Genomic DNA, 18,953 nt, shown 5'->3' on the forward strand with positions numbered 1-18,953 from the left:
AAACTTTTATCTCTTCTATCACAAATAGACATTGATTGACTTCATAATTTGTTATTTTGTGTAAATAGTTTACTTTATTTTTCTATTTTTGAAAATTCTCCTTTTCTTTTTTTTGGTTTTTTTAGTTTTAAAAATTTTATTTATACTATTAAATCTTTTCAATCGATATTTCCAGGTTTATATGTAACGACCCGATCCCCTAAGACTTATGCTAGGTTATTACTATACATATGCATTCTCCTCAAAACGACACTTTTCATGAATCGACAAAAACCAAGTAAATGCTATAACATAATTAACTTTTATTAAAAGTAAAAAAACTAAAATTCATTTAACATGATACCCTTAATTAAATAAAAGAAAATAAAACATCACCAATAAATATTATCTAAAATAGCCAAAAGTATAAAAACTGAAAATTCTCTAAATTCATCAACGGACTAAGTTTAAAAGATGAAAACATAGAAAAATACATGAGCAAAAGTATTTGACTGGTCCCAATGGCACGATCACGTATTCCGCCTATCATTCGTCGGTGTGTTCTTACCTTTACTTGAAAAAGAAACATAATAAAGAATGAGTACAAAATATCCAGTAAGTAACACCAATACATACTAGGGTCAGGGTATACATTAAGAGATGGTGGCAACACCAACCGATAAGTTACAGGGCCAATTCGCTCCAAAACCTCAAAAGGCCCCATAAATCGTATACTTAGCTTTCCCTTTCTTCCAAATTTTAGACACCTTTCATAGGAGTTGCTTTAGAAAACATCCTATCACCAGCATCAAATTCCAGGTCTTTAAGCCTAACAGCGGCGTAGCTTTTTTGTCTACTCTAAATTATTTGCATACGTGCTCTGATCTTCTATATTGCCTCATTTATGGTCTGCACTAACTCAGGTCCTAGCTGAAGGAATGTGAGGTCCGCAGCAGAAGCGGGGATCGATCCCAATTCTCAAATCTCACAGAATTAAAAATATAGAGATCTCAAATTATGTAAATTACAGATAATATTTTACAGCATGCTTCTAAAGAAGGAATTAAGGTTAGAAATAACACTTACTCTTGAAGAACCGATTCTTCACAAATTCCTCCTCGATCCAATCACGAACAATTCAAATCTCCTCAAACAAAAAATATAGCAATCCCAAAGTGGACATCACCAACAGTGAGCCTTATGTATTCTCCTTAGGATTTGAATTAGCAGAGTTGTGTGGGCTCTATTAATTTTGGGAGAGGGAGAGATTTTTGGATGAGAGGGTTGTGTGTACTTACTGGGAGATCAAGAAGCCAGAGCTCAGAGAGTTTCTATAAAAACTTATGTGAAGAAAATCGATTAACCATTTCCCACAACCACACGTCTTTTCTTGATAGCAATAAGGGAAGGGAAGTTGTAACTCCCTCCCTTTAAATTAAAATAAAATTAATATATATATATATATATATAATAACTAACTTATTACATCAAATATAACACATAGTTTATAGTTTACATTATATCAAATGTAATATAATCTATAGTTTTAAAACTCTCAATTATTCATAGCATTTAATATAAATCAAATTTATATCAAATTTAATTATATGAATCTCATCCATACAATTAATATTTGAATCATATTCAAATATTTAATTCCTCTCAAATAAACATTATATTATAATGTATCAAATACATTATAGTAATTATATCACATATAATTAATCCCTCGAATAAATTGAACAATTCAAATTAATCCAAAATTAATTCTCAATAATCCCTGATCAACTACAGATGGATCCTAAATTAATTATATCATATATAATTAATTCCTCGAAAAAATTGAACAATACAAATTAATTCAAAATTAATTCTCAATAATCTCTGATGAGCTACAAATGGAACCTTATGGACTTATAGATTGAAGCTCCAATGGTACTTGAATAATTAATTAAACTCCTTTAATTAAATTACTCAACATCCATTAACTGTTGGTCACTCAACTAAAGACTGACAACTACACTCTTTGCACTACAGATATATTTATGTGTCTATTAGATATAACCAGTCAATAGTGCACTGACCTTTCACAAATTGTCTATAAGTACACTTAGGCCAAAATTATCGTTTTGTCCCTATAGTCGCATCTAACTCCTTAAGTACCATTGATTTCTCTAATGAACAATAAATCATAGTCCAACTATGAACAATCCCTCTTGAGCCAGGAGAAAGTGTGGTGCCACTTTGTTCAAGCCCCAGAATCAGCCCTTAAGGGATCAATTTATCTACTTACCCTGATGTTGGGGAATGAGTGAATTCCTTCTTGTGTAGTTGTGTTCCCAACTCCAATCAGATGAATCTCCAAAATGGTAGGCTTATTGATTCAGGGATCTGGTCACTCTTACCCATACACAGGCAGTTCACAGTTTACTCAGGATTCAGGTCATGTCACTTATAATCATCCTGGTGAAATGTAAGTCTTTATTATTAACAGCGTTATATAATAAGACTATATTCATTTCATGGTCCAGTCTTATACAAACCCTTTTGTATAGAACACTCCCACTCACATGTCTCTACATGAATGATCAGAATCACATTATTTATAGAACTTTACAACAATTGTAACATCTACAAAGCGGGTCGTATTCGTAGTGTCACCAGAATAAGATACTCATCCTTATCCATCTATTACAGACTGATAGAGTAAACATGCAAAATACGGAAGTTAAAAGAATCATTAAGCAGTCTAATTACATTAATGTAACAATCCGAGTTGTTCGTAACTTAAATTCAGTATTTTTATAATATTTGAGGACATTTTTGTTAATTTTGAAATTTAGTTTTGTTTAAAGGAAAATTTGTGAATTATGTCGAATTAATTTAATTTTTAAGTTAATGTCGGAAATTGAAGTTATAATGGGAGAATTATTTTATTTTGAAATTTGAGTTTTGAAAAGGAAAAGAAAAGGATTTTAAATACGTGTGTTGAAGGAAAGAATAAAATAAGAATGAATAAAATATATAGAATAAAATAAAATTAAATTAATTAAAGAAAAGTTTAAATAAAATATTTTTACATATTTTTCTTTTCTTTTAAAAGTCAATCCATCTCTCTCTCGTCACGAGCGACAACCCCCATCTCTCGTTTTGAGTTGTGCCGCCAGCCTCCCCTCTCCCTCGCCGTCGACACCAGCCGTCCGCGTCGACCAAACGCCGTCGCTCGTCGCTCCGTTCGTAGGTAGCTCTTCTCCAGTTAAGTCATTGGCCGCCAAGCCTCTGCGTGTAGCTCCGAAAGCCAAGCCACCAAATCTGTGACTGTTCGCCCAGTGATGTCGTGGTTGTCCGCTCGTCGGATCCGTTTTGTTCGAGCCAACCCTCGTGCCCCCAACCACCTCCCGCCGTTGAGTTGCCCAGCCCTCGCGCTGTGCCGGTCGATGTCGTCCAGCCAGCCGCACCGCCCCTGTCCCAGATCCGGCCAGTCACTTGACTCCACCAGATCCATCGATTTCTTCATCAACCGTCGCCATCCCTTTGGATTTTCGCCGAATCCTGGAGTTGGGTGAAATTTTGGGTAAGTTGGGTTCTTTCGGGTGAGTTTTGGAGGTCTTTATGTGTGAAACCCAGATTTCCAAGCAGGAATTAATTAAGTGAAAGTTAAATCCTATGTCGAAGAGAAGAAAATTTCTAAGTGTCAAATAGATTTTTCTTGAATTAGTTTTGAGTTAAGCCTTAATTGGTGAAATTTGGCTAAGTGTAAATAAAAAAGGAACCATGCGTTGAATGAGGAGACGTTAACGCATAAGATGAGAAGGCAACCTTGTGTTTGTAAGGTTGGACGCATGATTGGCCGAAGTATTGGCAAGAGGCATTGCCAAGAGTTGCTCATGTGTGAGAAGGAGTAGAGAGCGAAATGTTGAGTGCAAGGCACTGGACAAACGATCGTGTAGCAATTGAGTAGTGCTACACGATGAGGTAGACGATCGTATAGTAAGTGAGCGGCGCTACACGATGAGGTAGGTGATCGTGTAGGTGGGCACTGGATGATTGTATAGCAACGTGGGGAGTTAAACAATGAGGTAGGCGATCATATAGCAGATGTGCGGAGCTAAGCGATGCGTTAGACGATCGTGTAGACGTGTGTGCCGTTAAGCGATGAGGAGTGACGCGCTAGATGATCGGGCTATACGATAGACAAAGTACTGCAGGATCAGTGTAAACGCTAGACGATAAGCGTAGAAGCTGGATGATAGCGCTAAACGATAGTACTAGACGATAGCGTTAAGCGTTAAACGATGTGCGGATGCTAAGTGATAGACTACATGATAGCGTTACGCGATGGGTGTGGGCGCTAGACGATAGCCGTGTTACACTAGATGATGAGTGGAAGCGCTACACGATAGGCGGAATACTAAGCGATGGGCGTTGGGCGATAGACGCTAAGCGATAGGCGGATGCGTTAGATGATAAGGCGTTAGCGCTAAACGATGGGTGTGGTAGCTAAGCGATAGGCTATGCGCGAGATCGTAGAGAGCAAGATCGTTGAGGGCGAGATCGTTTTACTAAACGATTAAGCTACACGATGGGTCGTTGGAGCTAAGCGATAGATGCAGGAGCTAAGCGATATGTGTAAGAGCTAAGCGATGGGGCGGTGCTGAGGCTTGCGTTACGCAAGATTGGTGAGCTCATCCGGACAAATGGCTATGTCGAGAGAAAATTGTAGCTTGAGTTAGTAGGAGCTGGACGAATTCAGTTGCATGCAAAGGAAGTCTTATGCATGAGGAGAATAACTCAAGTAGGTATGTGGCATGGAAGTAGGTGAATGTCAAGGGAGTAGGTGGTGGTAAAACATGGTGCGAACACTTCAAGAGTAAGAGGTGTCTTGCATTGGAGGCTTGGTAAAGATGAGAAGGATAATTTCCTTAAGCTTATAAATACCACCACAAGCCTTCTTTTGAGTACATAATCCGAAATCCCCTTGAAATACAATAGGAAGAGTGTTTAAGAGCAGTTTCGGAGATAGCTAGGCGTCGGTCATGAAGTTCCAAGAGGAGGAAATGCTGTCGGACAGTGAAGTCTAGAAGTAGCATCAACTTGAGGCGAGAATATCTCCCAGAATACTCGTGCATTTGGAGTGATTCCAAAGCCACCTAAAAGCTTTGAGAGTCTAGTTTTCAGGGTTATATGCCTCTCCTAGCTCATCTTGACCTGAAAGGACATAATTCATGGTTAGATTCCTTAGGATTCCCATCAAAATGATTCAAATAGTTTGTTTGAATGAAACTTTCATCAACAAAATCAACATTACTAGCGAGATGATCATTATGAGCGAGATCCTCATGAGCGAGATTTACCACTTCCAGCGAGATTTGTGTCTTCACCAGCGAGATTCAGTCCAAAATTTTCAACGAGATTTCCTTCTTGAGTGAGATGCAACACAAAACCAGTGAGATTCTCATCCTGAGTGAGATTCTCATCTTCCTTATCTCGCTCTTGCTCTCCATGGTGAGCTGCTTGCTTGATCTTCCCAAGCAGCTACCTCCTTACGCACCAACTTCCTATTTCAATTTCAAAAATTCATAACTCAAAATCCAGAACTCTTTTCAAGAAACTTCCTTCTGCAAACTTGTTTAGAATTGCGTTAACGTTCTTACCTTAAAAATCCCAGCCCTAAATTTCTTATAATTTGTCCTGAAGCTTCCAATCTTCACCCCTGGCCTTGATTAATCTGAGAATCTACCCCTTCTGCACATTCTTTACTTTTTGCTCTTCTTCCTATGAGATCTTTCTCTGGTAGACCAACCTCAAAAACTAGATTCTCCCAACTTTCGAATGGCACCGATCTCACTTAATTTGCTCAAGTCATTTGCTAAAACTGAGCTTCTGAAGTTCTTCTTTCTTTTATACTTCCTACCGCCTCTCATGTTTAAAGGTCAAACCGCCACCTCATCTAGCACTAATTTAGTGTTTCTGGCCAAACTCAGCTACCAAATCCCTTTAGTCTTTTTATTTCTTCTTCTTTCTCTTTTTTTCCTCTTCATTCGTAATTCCCTGTAACTACACCATAAGTTTTACACTTATTAAATAATTAATATAACATCCTCATGGCTAAACATACTAATATAGGAAACGCAGAATTCGAGGTTTACAGGTTAGGAAGACAAGGTGACACGCACGAAAAAGGGCTACGTGACCTTAGGCAAGGAGGCTTGAGCATGCTTTGAGATGTGTTGGCTAGGAGTAGGGCTATGTGCCAACCGTGAGGCTAGACGTTAGTCACAAGGGAAGCGTTGAGGCAAGGCTATGCGGCCAAGTGAAGTATGTGGCCAAGTGAGGTTACGCGGCCAAGGGAAGGGTTGTGTGTCCGAGCAGGGTATGCGACCAAGTGAGGCTATGCAACCAAGGGAAGGGTTATACGGCCAAGTGAGGTAGGCGTTGGGTAAGGTATGCTGCCAAAGGAGGATGGATGCATTGAGTAGGTAAGCTTGGGGAACAGGTTTGGGTTGACAGCAAATTGGGACATGTGGCTAAACTAAGTGAAGCTTGTAGGATGAGATGGGCACGTGGTAAGACATTCAAGGTTGGGAAGGACACCTCAGAAAGGAGGCTATGCGTTGGCCTATGAAAATTGAAGACACTTTAGCCAACATGCAATGAGGTGTCAAGGGAGATGCGTTGGCACATACATGCTGAGGACAACTGGACATGCAAGAATGAAGTGTCAAACATTGGTGATTTTGGGACCAATATAAATAGAGCAGCTAGGGGACGTTAGTTCAAACAATTCATTCGTGCAAATCAAGTTAAATTGGTGTGAAGGTTTTGAAAGAGGAGTGTATTAGGTGATCCTAGGTTGCCATTTGATTTGGTGAAGTGAGGAGTGGGAAAATTGCGTTAAAAGGCAGAAAGATCAACTGGTCGCATAGATAGGCGTTCATCGCCCACGTCATCACCTGGCGCACAGCACACAACGCACACGCCCATCGCAAGACGACATGGACACCCGCACAGTGCACGATTGAGTGCATGCCTACACGTGCTACACTGCCTAGCCCTTGCGCACGCGCTCACCCACTCCATGCTTGTGTCATGCCGTGCCTGTGCAAGGAGTACCGCCCACCTACGCACAGCCTTGCGCCCATCCTGCACATTGACTGCTCACACCACCTACCAGCCTATACAATTCACCTAAAAAGGTGTATTTCTAAAAGTTAATCCTATTTTTGATTAAGTTGAGGTGGGTTAGTCAAAATATTCAATTTAAGGTTACTTTATTTGAGAAATTGGGCTAATTTAGAATTTCCTTGAATTAAGTAGAATTCAAGAAAATAGGATCAAGAGTCGTTCGGAGAAACAATAGGAAAATTCACAACAAAAACTGTGAGTGATTCCTACTTTTACATGATTTGTGAATTATGTGTTCAATGTCATTCTACATATATATGTAAGGTTTGGAAATGGGCATGATCAGGAAATGTGTTTTTCTGGCTTTTGATGCATTAATTCCATTGTTGATTGGGTTCTATTGTTTTGTTAGAATGATTGTTTTACCTTGATAACATGAATTGATGGGAAAATAGGATACCTTGGAAAATTGTTAGCGTGTCTCAAAGCATGACTAACGGGATATTGTCGACATGTGCACATTCGGCTGGCTAAGTGGGTACTGGAATTGTTTTCTCGAACTTGTAAATTATTTTCTCAACTTGCATTTTGGGAATAAACAAGATTACTTGGAAAACACATGATCATGCTAGGAAGAGCCGATCAGCAGACTGAGAAGGTCATATGTCGTGTGTTGTAATGCTTGATTGTGGAATTTGTTTAAAAAAAAAAAAAAGAATTTTCAAGCAAACTTATTTTCCTATAAATTATGCCACTCGTTGGGCTTTAAGCTCACGTTTTTCAAATATTTTCCTATAAATATGTTGTTAACATGGAGTCTGGTCATTACTAGAAGTCATTAGGGCTAGCTAGGAGCAGGAATGTTTAAGTATGAACTCTTGAAATTGACATTAAAAGTAATTGTAATGTACATAGGTGTTATCCGATTAGTTGCTTTAAGGATGGACAGTAGGTGTAAGGTGTTGTTTGTTGACTTGACGTCTCCTTTTAGGTTGGGGTGAACTCGAGAAGGGGTATGACAAGGTGGTCAAGGGAAGTTTATAATATTAAAGTTGACTAGATCTACTCTACTGTGTATCTATACATAGTATGACTAGTTGTTTTACCATATACGTTGAGTTCCTCCATATCTAGGACAACTAGATGCTCTATCGAGCATATGAAGCTTTCTCTATGTCTATACAAGTAGCTCAAACACATGTTTTAGAAAACAAGACTTCATAATCACATGACAGTTTTCAAAGTGAACGTTTTAAAGTACCATTGATTTTTCAACTTTTCAAGCTTTGTAGTTTTATATGAAAGAGGTTTCACACTTCATAGGGTACCAGTTTCATTTGTGTCAAATAGAGATCTTATTTCACATTTAACTTGGCAAAGTCTCCAAAAAGTATTAGGTACTCAGTTAAATTTTAGTACATCATTTCACCCATAGATCATTGGTTAAACAGAATGGTCGAATCAAAACTTAGGGAACATATTACGTGCGTGCACATTAGATTTTGCAAGATGTTGGATTCTTGTCTTTTATGAAGTTTACTTATGATAATAGTTATCAGACCATAATTGACATGATGCCAATTGAGAGTCTTTATGGAAAGCCATGCAAGTCTTCTATTAGGATGAAATAAAACAGAAATGTTGGGCCTTAAGTTATTGTAGGCTATAAATGTAGCTATCTAGAAGATTAGAGCAAAAATCCACTACGTGGATAGAAAAATTAAGTTGATACTAGGCAAAGAGACTTGGGGTTTGTTGCATGTAATAAAGTGTTCTGGAAAGTAACATCCATGAAAGGTGTTTTGAAGTTTGAAAAGAAGGAAAAACTATGCCCATGATTTATTTGGTCGTTTGAAATTCTAGAGAGAGTTGGTCCATTAACTTATCGTTTGACTTTGCTATTGTTGCTCTCGACAATTCCCAACATTTTCCGTGTTTTTATGTTGAAAAAGCATATGACAGATCTATCTCATGTGATAGACTTTGAGCCTTTGCATTTGAATGAAAACTTGAGTTATGAGGAAAAACCTAAGCAAATTCTTGCAAGAAAGGTAAGACACAATAAAAAAAAAATAACCCTAGTTAAAGTTTTTTCTAGCAGATTCATCAATCTAAAGAAGCAACTTAACAACGTGAGGACGTTATAAAAATGAAGTCGCTAAAGTTTTTTCAAAATTAGAACTTTCAAGAATGACAGTTAAAAGGGAAGATTGTAACATCCTGAGCCTCATGTTTTTTTTTTCAAAAAATACTGATTATCTTATATCCTTGGGTCCCAGTTCCCTCTAAAATTTTAAATTTTGGAGCTAAAATTGAGATAATTTAAATAAAATATCATAACATATGATAAAATGATAGATATAATTACTTACAATAATGAACAAAAATGCAATTATGTCGTTTCTCTTCGTTTTCGTAGCCCCTTTTTCATTGTTCAACCAAGTAAGAGTGCACAAACTTTCCCACCAAAAGATTTTTCTTCCGAAGTTGTATCGAACTGCTTGGAGAAATGGTAATGATGACCTGTGTGATATGTTTTGCTCATTAACAGTCTAACATACGTGTACACATTTGTTTTGACTCAATAAAAATTTGATAGAATCAATCCAAATAAATAAATAAAAACAGAACTAAATAGAATTGAACCAACAAATCGTTGGCAAAAGAAAATACAGATCTTTCAGTTCTTAATTGAGTTAGGACTACTGGTTTGGTTCAATTTTGTATATCCCTATTTCTCTTGCTAGCTTCTACACCAAAATTGGAGATATTGTCAAACAAAGAGATGTCGAGAAATAATAGCTGAATTCATGAAGATTAAATTAGCTTTGATCAGATCTAAGCACAAGCCATCAGTGGTTTGTTCCACATATTCTCAAACATTCATCTCCTCCAAGTGTGAAAGACTTTGGTGAGTTTGCCTGGGAATGGTGATTCTACAATACCAGAGGACGGTGAGAAAAGTCAAGAGACATGGAAAGTGCCTACTAAAACAGGTTGTGAACAAGAATGCATGTATTCCAAACAAGATCAATGAGATGATTAGAAAGCTTAGAGGCCACTTTTGTCAAAGTATGATCAATTTGAAGATTAGAAAGCTTATTAACAACTCAAAAAAAAAAAAAAAAAATCTTTTCTATCAAGCTTATTAACCACTCAAGCTTCATCCTCTTTCTACTTTTGTATCACCTCATCTTAAGGGTATTCAAATAACCCGACAAACCAAACAACCTAGACTATCCAACCTAAGTTGTAAGGGTTGGGTTGGATTAGTTTTCTGTTTTGGATTAGGTTGGGTCTCGGGTTTGAATAAATTTTTTTTCGAGTTAACCCAACCCAACCCAACCCAACCCAAAATATATATATATTAGTAAAAAAAAAAAATATATTTCTTTTAGAATTGAGGAATTTGTGAATTTTTAATGTTATTCTTTTAGGAATGTATGTCTTTGTTTAAAGTTTGTAATAGATATCGTGGATATTTAGTATTTAACATTTAAGTTTACGAGATTTTGGTTATTAGACATTTATTGTAGATAAATTTAAATACTTTAAATTAATAAGGAAAAAAAAATAATAAACCGAAACTCAACCCAACCTATATTTTGAGGGTTGAGTTGAGTTGGGTTAGAAACCCTGTTCGAGTCTTTTGGGTTGCCAATCCGACCAACCCAAATTTTCAAGTTGGTCCAAAAAATCCCCACAACGCAACCCAACACAACCTATTTACACCCCTACCTCAGCTCAAGTGTGAAGTTACTCAAGTTTACTCTGTGCGAATCGATCAGGTGAATTTTCACCAAGGCATCTTTATTGTTGAATGATTGTTCCAATGGCTGAGGCCAATTGGATAAAAATTGAGATCACGACTTCTTTCCTCAATATTTACTCTACAAGTTTTTTCCTCAATATTTACTCTACTTCCTCTAAATCTTTACATTGAGAAGACCTTTTAAGTTCTTAGGTTCCACTTAAATCTTCATCCTTGTTTTCGTTGGGTAAGAAAACAGAAAAGGAAAGAAAGCAAAAAGCTCTCAAATTGAAAATGTAAAATATGGACCCTATAATGCAATTTCGAGTTCAGAGTAAATAAGAAGGATACTTCTCTCTTCATCTTTGTGGGGTCGTTTTTGCAGGAGTTAATGAAAGAGAAGGGGAAGAATTCTGTTTCTGAAGGCCAATTTCCCATCAACAGGAATAGGTAACGTAGCAAAGATTGTAGTTATAATCTCTTTATTACTAGAACTTCTTCCTTGGAAAGAGAACTAGATAAACTGGAGGAGCACTCGGAAGTCCACTGTGATTAACCAAAGAAAGAACAATGAAAAAAAAAGGTGGAAAGTAAAAGACATAAAATAAGGCAGAAAAATAAGGAAGAATGAAAAGGAGAAGGGGGAAGCAGAAGAGGAGAAGGAAAATAAAGGACAGATAAAAGGGTTCCACGATGAAAGAGTATTAGGTGCAAAAGATAGGGAGCGAGATATGGTAAGATGAAATTTTTTGGAAGATGAATATTTATAATTCATTATGTGAATTGTTTGATGCATTTGTACTTTTTTTTTCTTCACGTGTTATTTCACATGTAGGAGGGGTTCTTTCTTCCCTCATGAGGGTCTAGGAGAAACCAAATTTTTATTGAGAAGAAAATGAAAGAATTACAAGGATACAAGGGAAAAAAAATAGCCCCTTGAAAAGAGGGTGCACAAGAACAAACTAAAGAAACTGGCTCCATTCCAGCCAAGAATAAGCCTAAATCACAAGTACAAAAAGTTCTTGTGACAGACACAAAGAGAGGCATTAAACCTAGCTGACTCCCAAACCTTGCCACACGACCTCTTAACCTGTGTAAAGATTCTGTTATTACACTCATGCCAAATACCCCAAATGATAGCAAAGAATCTGGGTGCACAAGACTTTGCCCTTGTGCAGGAAGGCCAACAAAAAAGCAACTCATCCAATGGTAAAGCAGCTTCTATTCCAAACTCAACAAAGCCCCAAAAGAGTTCAGTCAAGATACAAAAAACGGGTAGGAAGAAGAGAGGGAAACAAAAGTAGAAAGAAGGGAAAAGAACGAAAAAGAAATGAAGAAGCATAGATAAAAGAAAGACGTATAAATAAGTAGAAGAGAAAAAAGTGGGAAAAAAGGGAGCAATAAAGAAGAGAGAGAAAAGAGGGAGGAGAACGGCTTTAGTAAAAGAGAGAAAATTGGTTTGATACTTTTGTTGTAGTTGATGTGTGGACTCGTTTTTTTTTTTTTGGTATGTCCTCATTTTTTTAATCATTTTTCTCACTAGAAGTTTGGAGTCTCGGTTTCTTACTGAAAAGAGAGAACGAGGGAAAGAAAAAAAAGGATGACAGTGACAATTTGTATATTTTCAAAAACAAAAATTGTGGAATTATTCAATGAGCTGAAAAAAAATTCTCCTGTAAAAATATCTTTGGTTTAGGGCATGATTTGAAGTGATTTTGAAAAGGTTACAATAACTTCTTTTCATGTTTCCTCCGAAACATGCCTTTAATTATTCAAACTTAATTTGATGGTATGTAAACTGTGTTTAAAAGTGTAAAACCGAACATTCAAATAATTTTGAAGGGAGTGATTTTGAATATGAAAAAAGTGATTTTTAACCTTTTTAAAATTACTTCGAACGATGCCCTTAGTTATCAAGTCTTACAAATTCTGAAATGTTGCCGCTTTTTGTGGGCTGAAGTTTATGCATGTATGGACCGTATGGTTTTGTACAAAATTGTGGATTGAAATGCTGCTCCAATCCAATAAAGTTTTGGTTTTGTACAACAAAATTGTTTCGCAGTTTCTGGAGGCAAAGGAACAGCTTGTTTCAAGGTATTCTCTCTTTCATTTAGAGTTTTTGTGGTTCAGACATTCCTGGAGAGTTCTTCAAGTTTGGTGTTGTCTATTTGTTGTGTTGTTGGTTCCAAAGGTAGCTGCTGAAGTTGCAATGTCTGAACCGTTTGTTATGGGAGGACTAAATTGTGTGCCAAGTTTTTGCTCTCGGCAGTTTGTTTTGACTTATGTGGGAGCTCAAAAGAAAGCTGCTGTTGGGGGTTTAAGAGTTTGAAATTTTCAATTGTTGACATCATAATGTGCTGGCCTAGTCTTTGTTAAGTTTTCTGCACAATCAAGTGTTAGCATGGCTTGCTATGGTCAGTGCTGTAAGATTTTTATATAGTTCTGTTGGTACTTCATGTGTGTAATTTGTTTGATACTTCTCTGTGATTTTTCATTTAATTGATGAAAAAAATTGTTTCCTTTTCTTCTGTAAAAAAGAAATCCAATCTTTGCCAATAAAAAAGCCTTTAAAACTGCCATTAAACATATCCTTATCAGTATGGCTGAGAACTTCACCAAACAGAAAGAATAGAAGCAGCGGTCATGTTTCACCTCGATGAAGCCTTTAGAAGGACAAATCCACCATGAAGGAATATCGACAATTTATTACCTTACCATAGAAAGTTTGTACTTTTTCAAAATCCTGGATCCTATACAAAATACCTAAATCAAAATGTCACTAAACTGGATTTTTTTAAAAACTTTTGAAATGCCACTTTAGACAACACATCATTGCCGATCAATACCTTCACGAGGGAGTTGAAGCATTGCTCGCCTATACCCAAGGGATTCCCATGCAGTCCCACTGGACTAGAGAAACATCAACGATTTTCTTGGTATTAAGCTCACCTGAAGATGTGACTTGGTGCAAACTTGGAACCTCTAAGCTGGGATGACCTATAGAGCAAGCCCTTGCCAGCGGGGCTGCCCCCTTGGGGACCACTAATCATCTCAGTAATTTGAAAATGAGTGGATGGCAACCAGCTTTCAGTTTGAACATTGAACTGAAAATGACACTTACGATCAAGTAGACACGTAGGTTTTGACTAGGAGATCAAGGATTTTTTCTCGTCTGTTCTGTACTATATTCAGAAATTTTGAGCTCAACGAGCAAGAGGTTATTCAATGTCTAGCCAAAGTTTAAACATGGATTTGCTAACTTCTAAAAGAAAATTTTGGACTCCTATAAACAAGAAATTATTCAATGTCTAGCCAAACTTTGAATAAGCTACAAATCCAACAATAAAACTTTTAGAACTCAAGGATACAGTTGTACAATCTATAGAGCAGATCTTGTTCAAGTGAGGTCTTAAATGCAACAATGAAATGAGAACAAAGTCCATGAATTTAAATACAACAAAAATGAAGGCCAGGAATATAAGGGACAATTTTCATTACATTACAACATACAACATATAATTCAACAGGAATGTCATTTGGAATTCAATTTTTGACGGAATGAGGTATATAAATTAAAGCAATTTATGAACCATGTCCAAACCAGACAAAAGCTTAAATATTCAAAGAAAGCAAATGAAGAGAAAAAAAGGGAAAATTGCAAAAACCACCCCTAAACTATATGGTTAGTTACAATCACACCCCTAACCTTCAATTTGATCAATTATATCCTCGTGGTTGCTTAATGGTAGAAATCAGCCCCTTTTATCAAATTAACTTTTGGTTATTTGTGGTGTCATCTCCTTCAATGGTTTGCAAACCCACTTGAATTTTGATGTTAGTTTTTTCCTCCACCACAATGCAGGTACTACTAATACCAATAGTAACAGTTTGACATTTCTAGATAGTACAGTTAATGGAAGAAGGAAGATTTAAAGAGGAAGTTGCAGAGGTTCAGGCACGGTGGATTTCAGAGGGATTCAATCTAACACATGGCCGTTCACGGCAAAAGATGTCGTGTCACAAGGCAGTCTGAGACAAAGCAATGCTTCAAACCATTTAGCTAAAAAGCTATGGCGAACCCTCAAAACCCACCAAGCCAACAGCACAGCCTTGAGGATTTAGAGAGAGAGAATAGATAGGAAATCATGGTGGGTTCAAATCAATCCCAACGTTTTGTAGAGGCTATAATGAATTAATGGTTACCGAATGAAATCTTTGGCTTTTGATGAAGAGGGAGGAGAGAGGATGATGAAGAAGGAGAAGGAAACAAGAAAAAATTCAACAAAAAAAAAAAATAATTTAATAAAACAGGTTGATTGCAACCATTTAAAAACCATAAGGGTTTAATTGATCAAATTGAAAGTTCATGGATGTGATTGTAACCAACCCCATAATTCAGGGGTGGTTTCTACCGTTTTTCCAAAAAAAATAGACATACCTCAAGTTTCATTTTCTTCACCAGTAATCACGGCAGGAGCATAATCCATCTTTAAAATGGTGAAATCTCTTAGCATCACGGATGATTAGTTCTCGACCCACAATTTTTGAAATTATCTTAAGTGCACTATGGCAATCACCACAAACACGAAGGTTCTTAATTACTCTTATGGGCGAGCGGGCTGAACTACTAATTAGGCCATATGCAACAGCAAGTCTCTCACTATGACCAAGTAGAGCATCATATTTGCCTTCCTGATCTATATCATGGAGTACAAATCGAGTCTCTGGTATGTAACCAGCCTCCTTCATTTGTTCCCTCAAACCCCTAAGCAAGGTATAGATCCTGTCATTCTCAGGATGAGAAGTATCTCCAGCTCGATATTCATGTACTCGGCTCCTCACTTCTAAAAGATTCCGATTAGCTAATTTTTTCTTCTCTCTCTCTTTTTCAAGGTCAGAAGCTTTTATCGGTAGAAGGCCAGCTTTTGACTGCTCATTTAAGCGAGAAGAATCAAGATGCTCAACAAGCTCACAACAACGATCTCCAAGGTCCATCAACCCATGAGCTCTAGAGATATTCATCATCGTTTCCCAAATGTCTACCCCAGGCTCCAATGGCATCTTTTCAATGAACTCCAAAGCTTCATCTACATATCCTATACTTCCCAGCATGTCTACTATACTAACATAATGATGCATGGAAGGAGTAATGCCATAATTCTTAGTCATTGATTCAAAGTGTAACATCCCCTCATCAACATCTCCCAAGACACTACATGCGGAGAAAACTCCAATGAACATTTTTCCATCAGGTCTCAACCCAGCTTTTTTGAACTCGTAAAAAAGATCAATAGCATCTTCCCCTAGGCCATTCTTGGCAAGCCATGTAATCATAGTATCCCATGATGTTAGGTTGCGACTAGGCATTTTATTGAATATTGTATAGGCGTCATCCATGGAACCACATTTAGAGTACATCTCCAAAATTTTGTTATAGGTGCTAACTTTTAGAGGGGTTTGAGATTTTATAACGTAATTACAAACAACTTTGGCTTCTTCTAGGGACCTTGCTTCCCCACATGCATTCATCAAATCTAAATACCGAGATAGATTGATGGGAATGTGCTGTTTCTCTAACACTTCCAATATTTGCACAGCCTCCTTCAACTTGCCTTCCCTGCAAAATTCATCAAGCTCCTCAAGGGTAGCACCATGTGGGCGATCCTTAGCCATTCCAATTTCCCCCTCACCATTAGCATTGTTTACTACCTGAGTACCAATCATGTTACTCTGATTAGTATCTGGGTTTGGCTTATATTGTTCTACACTGGCACCTTGTTGATATTGTCCCTGTGGATGTTGCTGAGAAATAGAGTTTTGCTCATAATGTCTTGAGAGGGGAATATGATTGTTTAGTCCTGATATAGGATTGTGGTAATTTAGGCCAGTGCCATGTACATATTGTTTGGATTCTGTCCATGTGCCCCATGAATTCTGTCCGGAAACCCCATAATTGTTCTGCTGCAGTTCTTCATTGTTATATCCATTGTATGCAGAAAAAATTTCTCTACGCTCAAGTTGAATATTCTGAGACATAGATCTATCAACTCCACAAAGCTCATTATTACTTATATGTACAAAATTTCTTCGATTATTTCCATTGTAACTATTATGATCTTGAGCCACCACTCCATTATAGCCATTTTCAACAAAATTACCATTCAGAGACACTGGGTTGGCATGATGAGTATTTTGATAGGTTTCTCTATAAGCCTCATCATGGTTCTGGTTAAAGCCATAAGAATTAGGAGGCATTCCACCATAGTTTTGTCCATAAGATCTACTAGCAGTTTCATGCATAGGAGAAGTATTTGCAAAACTACTCCCAGGTCGTTGCCCATAAACCGAGCTAGTGGATAGCTTGTGCTGACCCTGCATGGAGTTTTCTGCATCAAACGAATCTATATTGTCTTCATAAGGCCTCGATTGCAAACTAGCACTTTGGGAATAATGCTGATAGTAGCCAGAGTTTTGGTTATCACTGCTAAATCCACCATGGGTTTGGTAACTCTGCAAAGAAGTATCTGCATGATATCCATTATCGTTCTGACATTCCTCTCTTTCAGAAGCAACACTTAAATTTCTTACTAGATTGAGGACTTTGTTTGAGGCTGAGGAGCTACATGAAGATCCTGCAGTGCACAGTGCTACTAAGGAGCGTCTAGCAATAATTGCAGCTCTTTTCTTACACATTAATTGTTCTATTGTTAAAGAGAAATAAGGATAATGTATGAGAAACTATGGAGGAGAAAATCCAAAGAGAATATAGCTTGATCGAACGTTATACCAACATAAGCAGGCCAAAGACAACCTGAATGTTAAAAATGAAGGGGGGAAAATCAATAAAGCATTACATAAACATTAGAACAGGAACAGTAACATAATTGTAATTTTCAACTAACAGAAGGAAAAGAGAAACAAAACACAAAAAAAAAAAGAAAGTAAACAAATTGATTACAAATATCAACATCCAAAGAAGAATAGCACTTCACGAACTGAGAATTACAAAATTAAGGGCAATATCTCAAACCTTTGAACCCAAAAAGACCAGAAATAATACAAGTTAGCCTTACAATGACATTTGTAAGAATTGGGGACATAAGTTTTCACTTTATAGGTTGTTAGTTTGCTAATTCACTCCCAAGGGAGTTAGTAATCTTTGAAGAATACTTTGTTCGGATAAAAAAACTTATGTATTCAATTGGAGATCCTGAATGAAATCATAAGAAAAGAAAACGGAAAGTTCGATACCGGAAACGTGGACGCGATCGGGGAAGGCACCGACGATTGTTGATATGGTGAGAGAAAAGGAAGTGGTGGGGCAGTAAAGAGATGGAAAGGGAGAGGGTTCAGTAGCCGTGAAGCTGGAGAGAAGGCGTATCGTCTGAGGGCGGCGGTCGCCGGCGGGAAGTGCAGGGCTTACGCAGGATAGAGTGGTCACGTGAATTGCAGAAGAAATAAGAATGTAAAAGTAAGTTTGTTGGTGTTTGGGTATGGGCTAAAACAATTACTTTTGGATGGGCCTCCAATATTTAATCTTTGTTGAGGCCCATTTCCTCAATGGATTATTTGCATTTGATTATTTCATTTTAAAAGGTAACTTTAAAAAATGTTTGAACCTAAGCTCTATCACAAAAATGCTTAAATTAAAATACACAATAATTATTTTAAAATGTAGATAGATATATCATTTCTCCCATCAATAGAATTACACAATATTTAAATGCATAATCTAATTTAAAAATTCAGACTAGATAAGGAAAAATACATAATCTAATCTAATAATTCAAACTAGTGAAAAGAATTACATCAACACCATTGCTAGGTAGGTGGGAAATCCCACATAAAAAATTCTAAGGCATTAACCCTTCAATTATATATAATATTATCTCAAATGAAAAAATTTGAAAGAAACTTATGTCATATTGATTTAAAACCTTGAATTTCACCTAAGTGAATTAGGTTAAAATTTGGTTTGTAAGAAAACTTGAAGAAGGATAAAAGAGGAGTGTTGAAACTAGACCTTAAAGGCTAAAACTTAAGTTGTGGTTAAGTGAGGTTTTAGGTGACAAAATCTTGGTTAAGTATGGAAGGAATG

At 36.9% G+C, this 18,953-nt stretch overlaps 1 protein-coding gene and 1 long non-coding RNA gene across 3 annotated transcripts; one reads left to right on the forward strand and one right to left on the reverse strand.

Annotated features, from left to right (window-relative positions):
* Positions 1 to 9,383: 9,383 nt before the first annotated feature.
* On the reverse strand, positions 9,384 to 18,313 carry LOC120069163 (pentatricopeptide repeat-containing protein At4g32450, mitochondrial-like). Of its 2 annotated transcripts, none has more exons than XM_039020838.2 (3): positions 18,107 to 18,313; positions 15,294 to 17,666; positions 9,384 to 9,627 (listed from the first exon to the last, which is right to left on the reverse strand). In XM_039020838.2, exon 2 carries the CDS (start codon positions 17,546 to 17,548, stop codon positions 15,311 to 15,313), a length of 2,238 nt encoding a protein of 745 aa, XP_038876766.1. In that variant the 5' UTR covers positions 17,549 to 17,666; positions 18,107 to 18,313; the 3' UTR covers positions 9,384 to 9,627; positions 15,294 to 15,310. The 2 variants fall into 2 exon arrangements, with proteins under 2 accessions (XP_038876766.1, XP_038876765.1); XM_039020837.2 differs by lacking the exon at positions 9,384 to 9,627 and adding an exon at positions 9,718 to 10,040.
* Positions 10,040 to 13,372, forward strand: LOC120069164 (uncharacterized). Its single transcript, XR_005479458.2, has 2 exons — positions 10,040 to 12,949; positions 13,047 to 13,372. It is a non-coding gene; the product is annotated as an uncharacterized LOC120069164 (long non-coding RNA).
* Positions 18,314 to 18,953: the final 640 nt, after the last annotated feature.

This window comes from Benincasa hispida, chromosome 2 (genome assembly GCF_027475165.1).
Source record: "Benincasa hispida cultivar pf3 chromosome 2, pf3_genome.v1.1, whole genome shotgun sequence".
Classification (NCBI taxonomy): Eukaryota; Viridiplantae; Streptophyta; class Magnoliopsida; order Cucurbitales; family Cucurbitaceae; genus Benincasa; species Benincasa hispida.

Coding starts and splice junctions, on each gene's coding strand:
- LOC120069163 (XM_039020838.2), bottom strand. CDS start 17,548: ATGTGTAAGAAAAGAGCTGCAATTATTGCTAGACGCTCCTTAGTAGCA.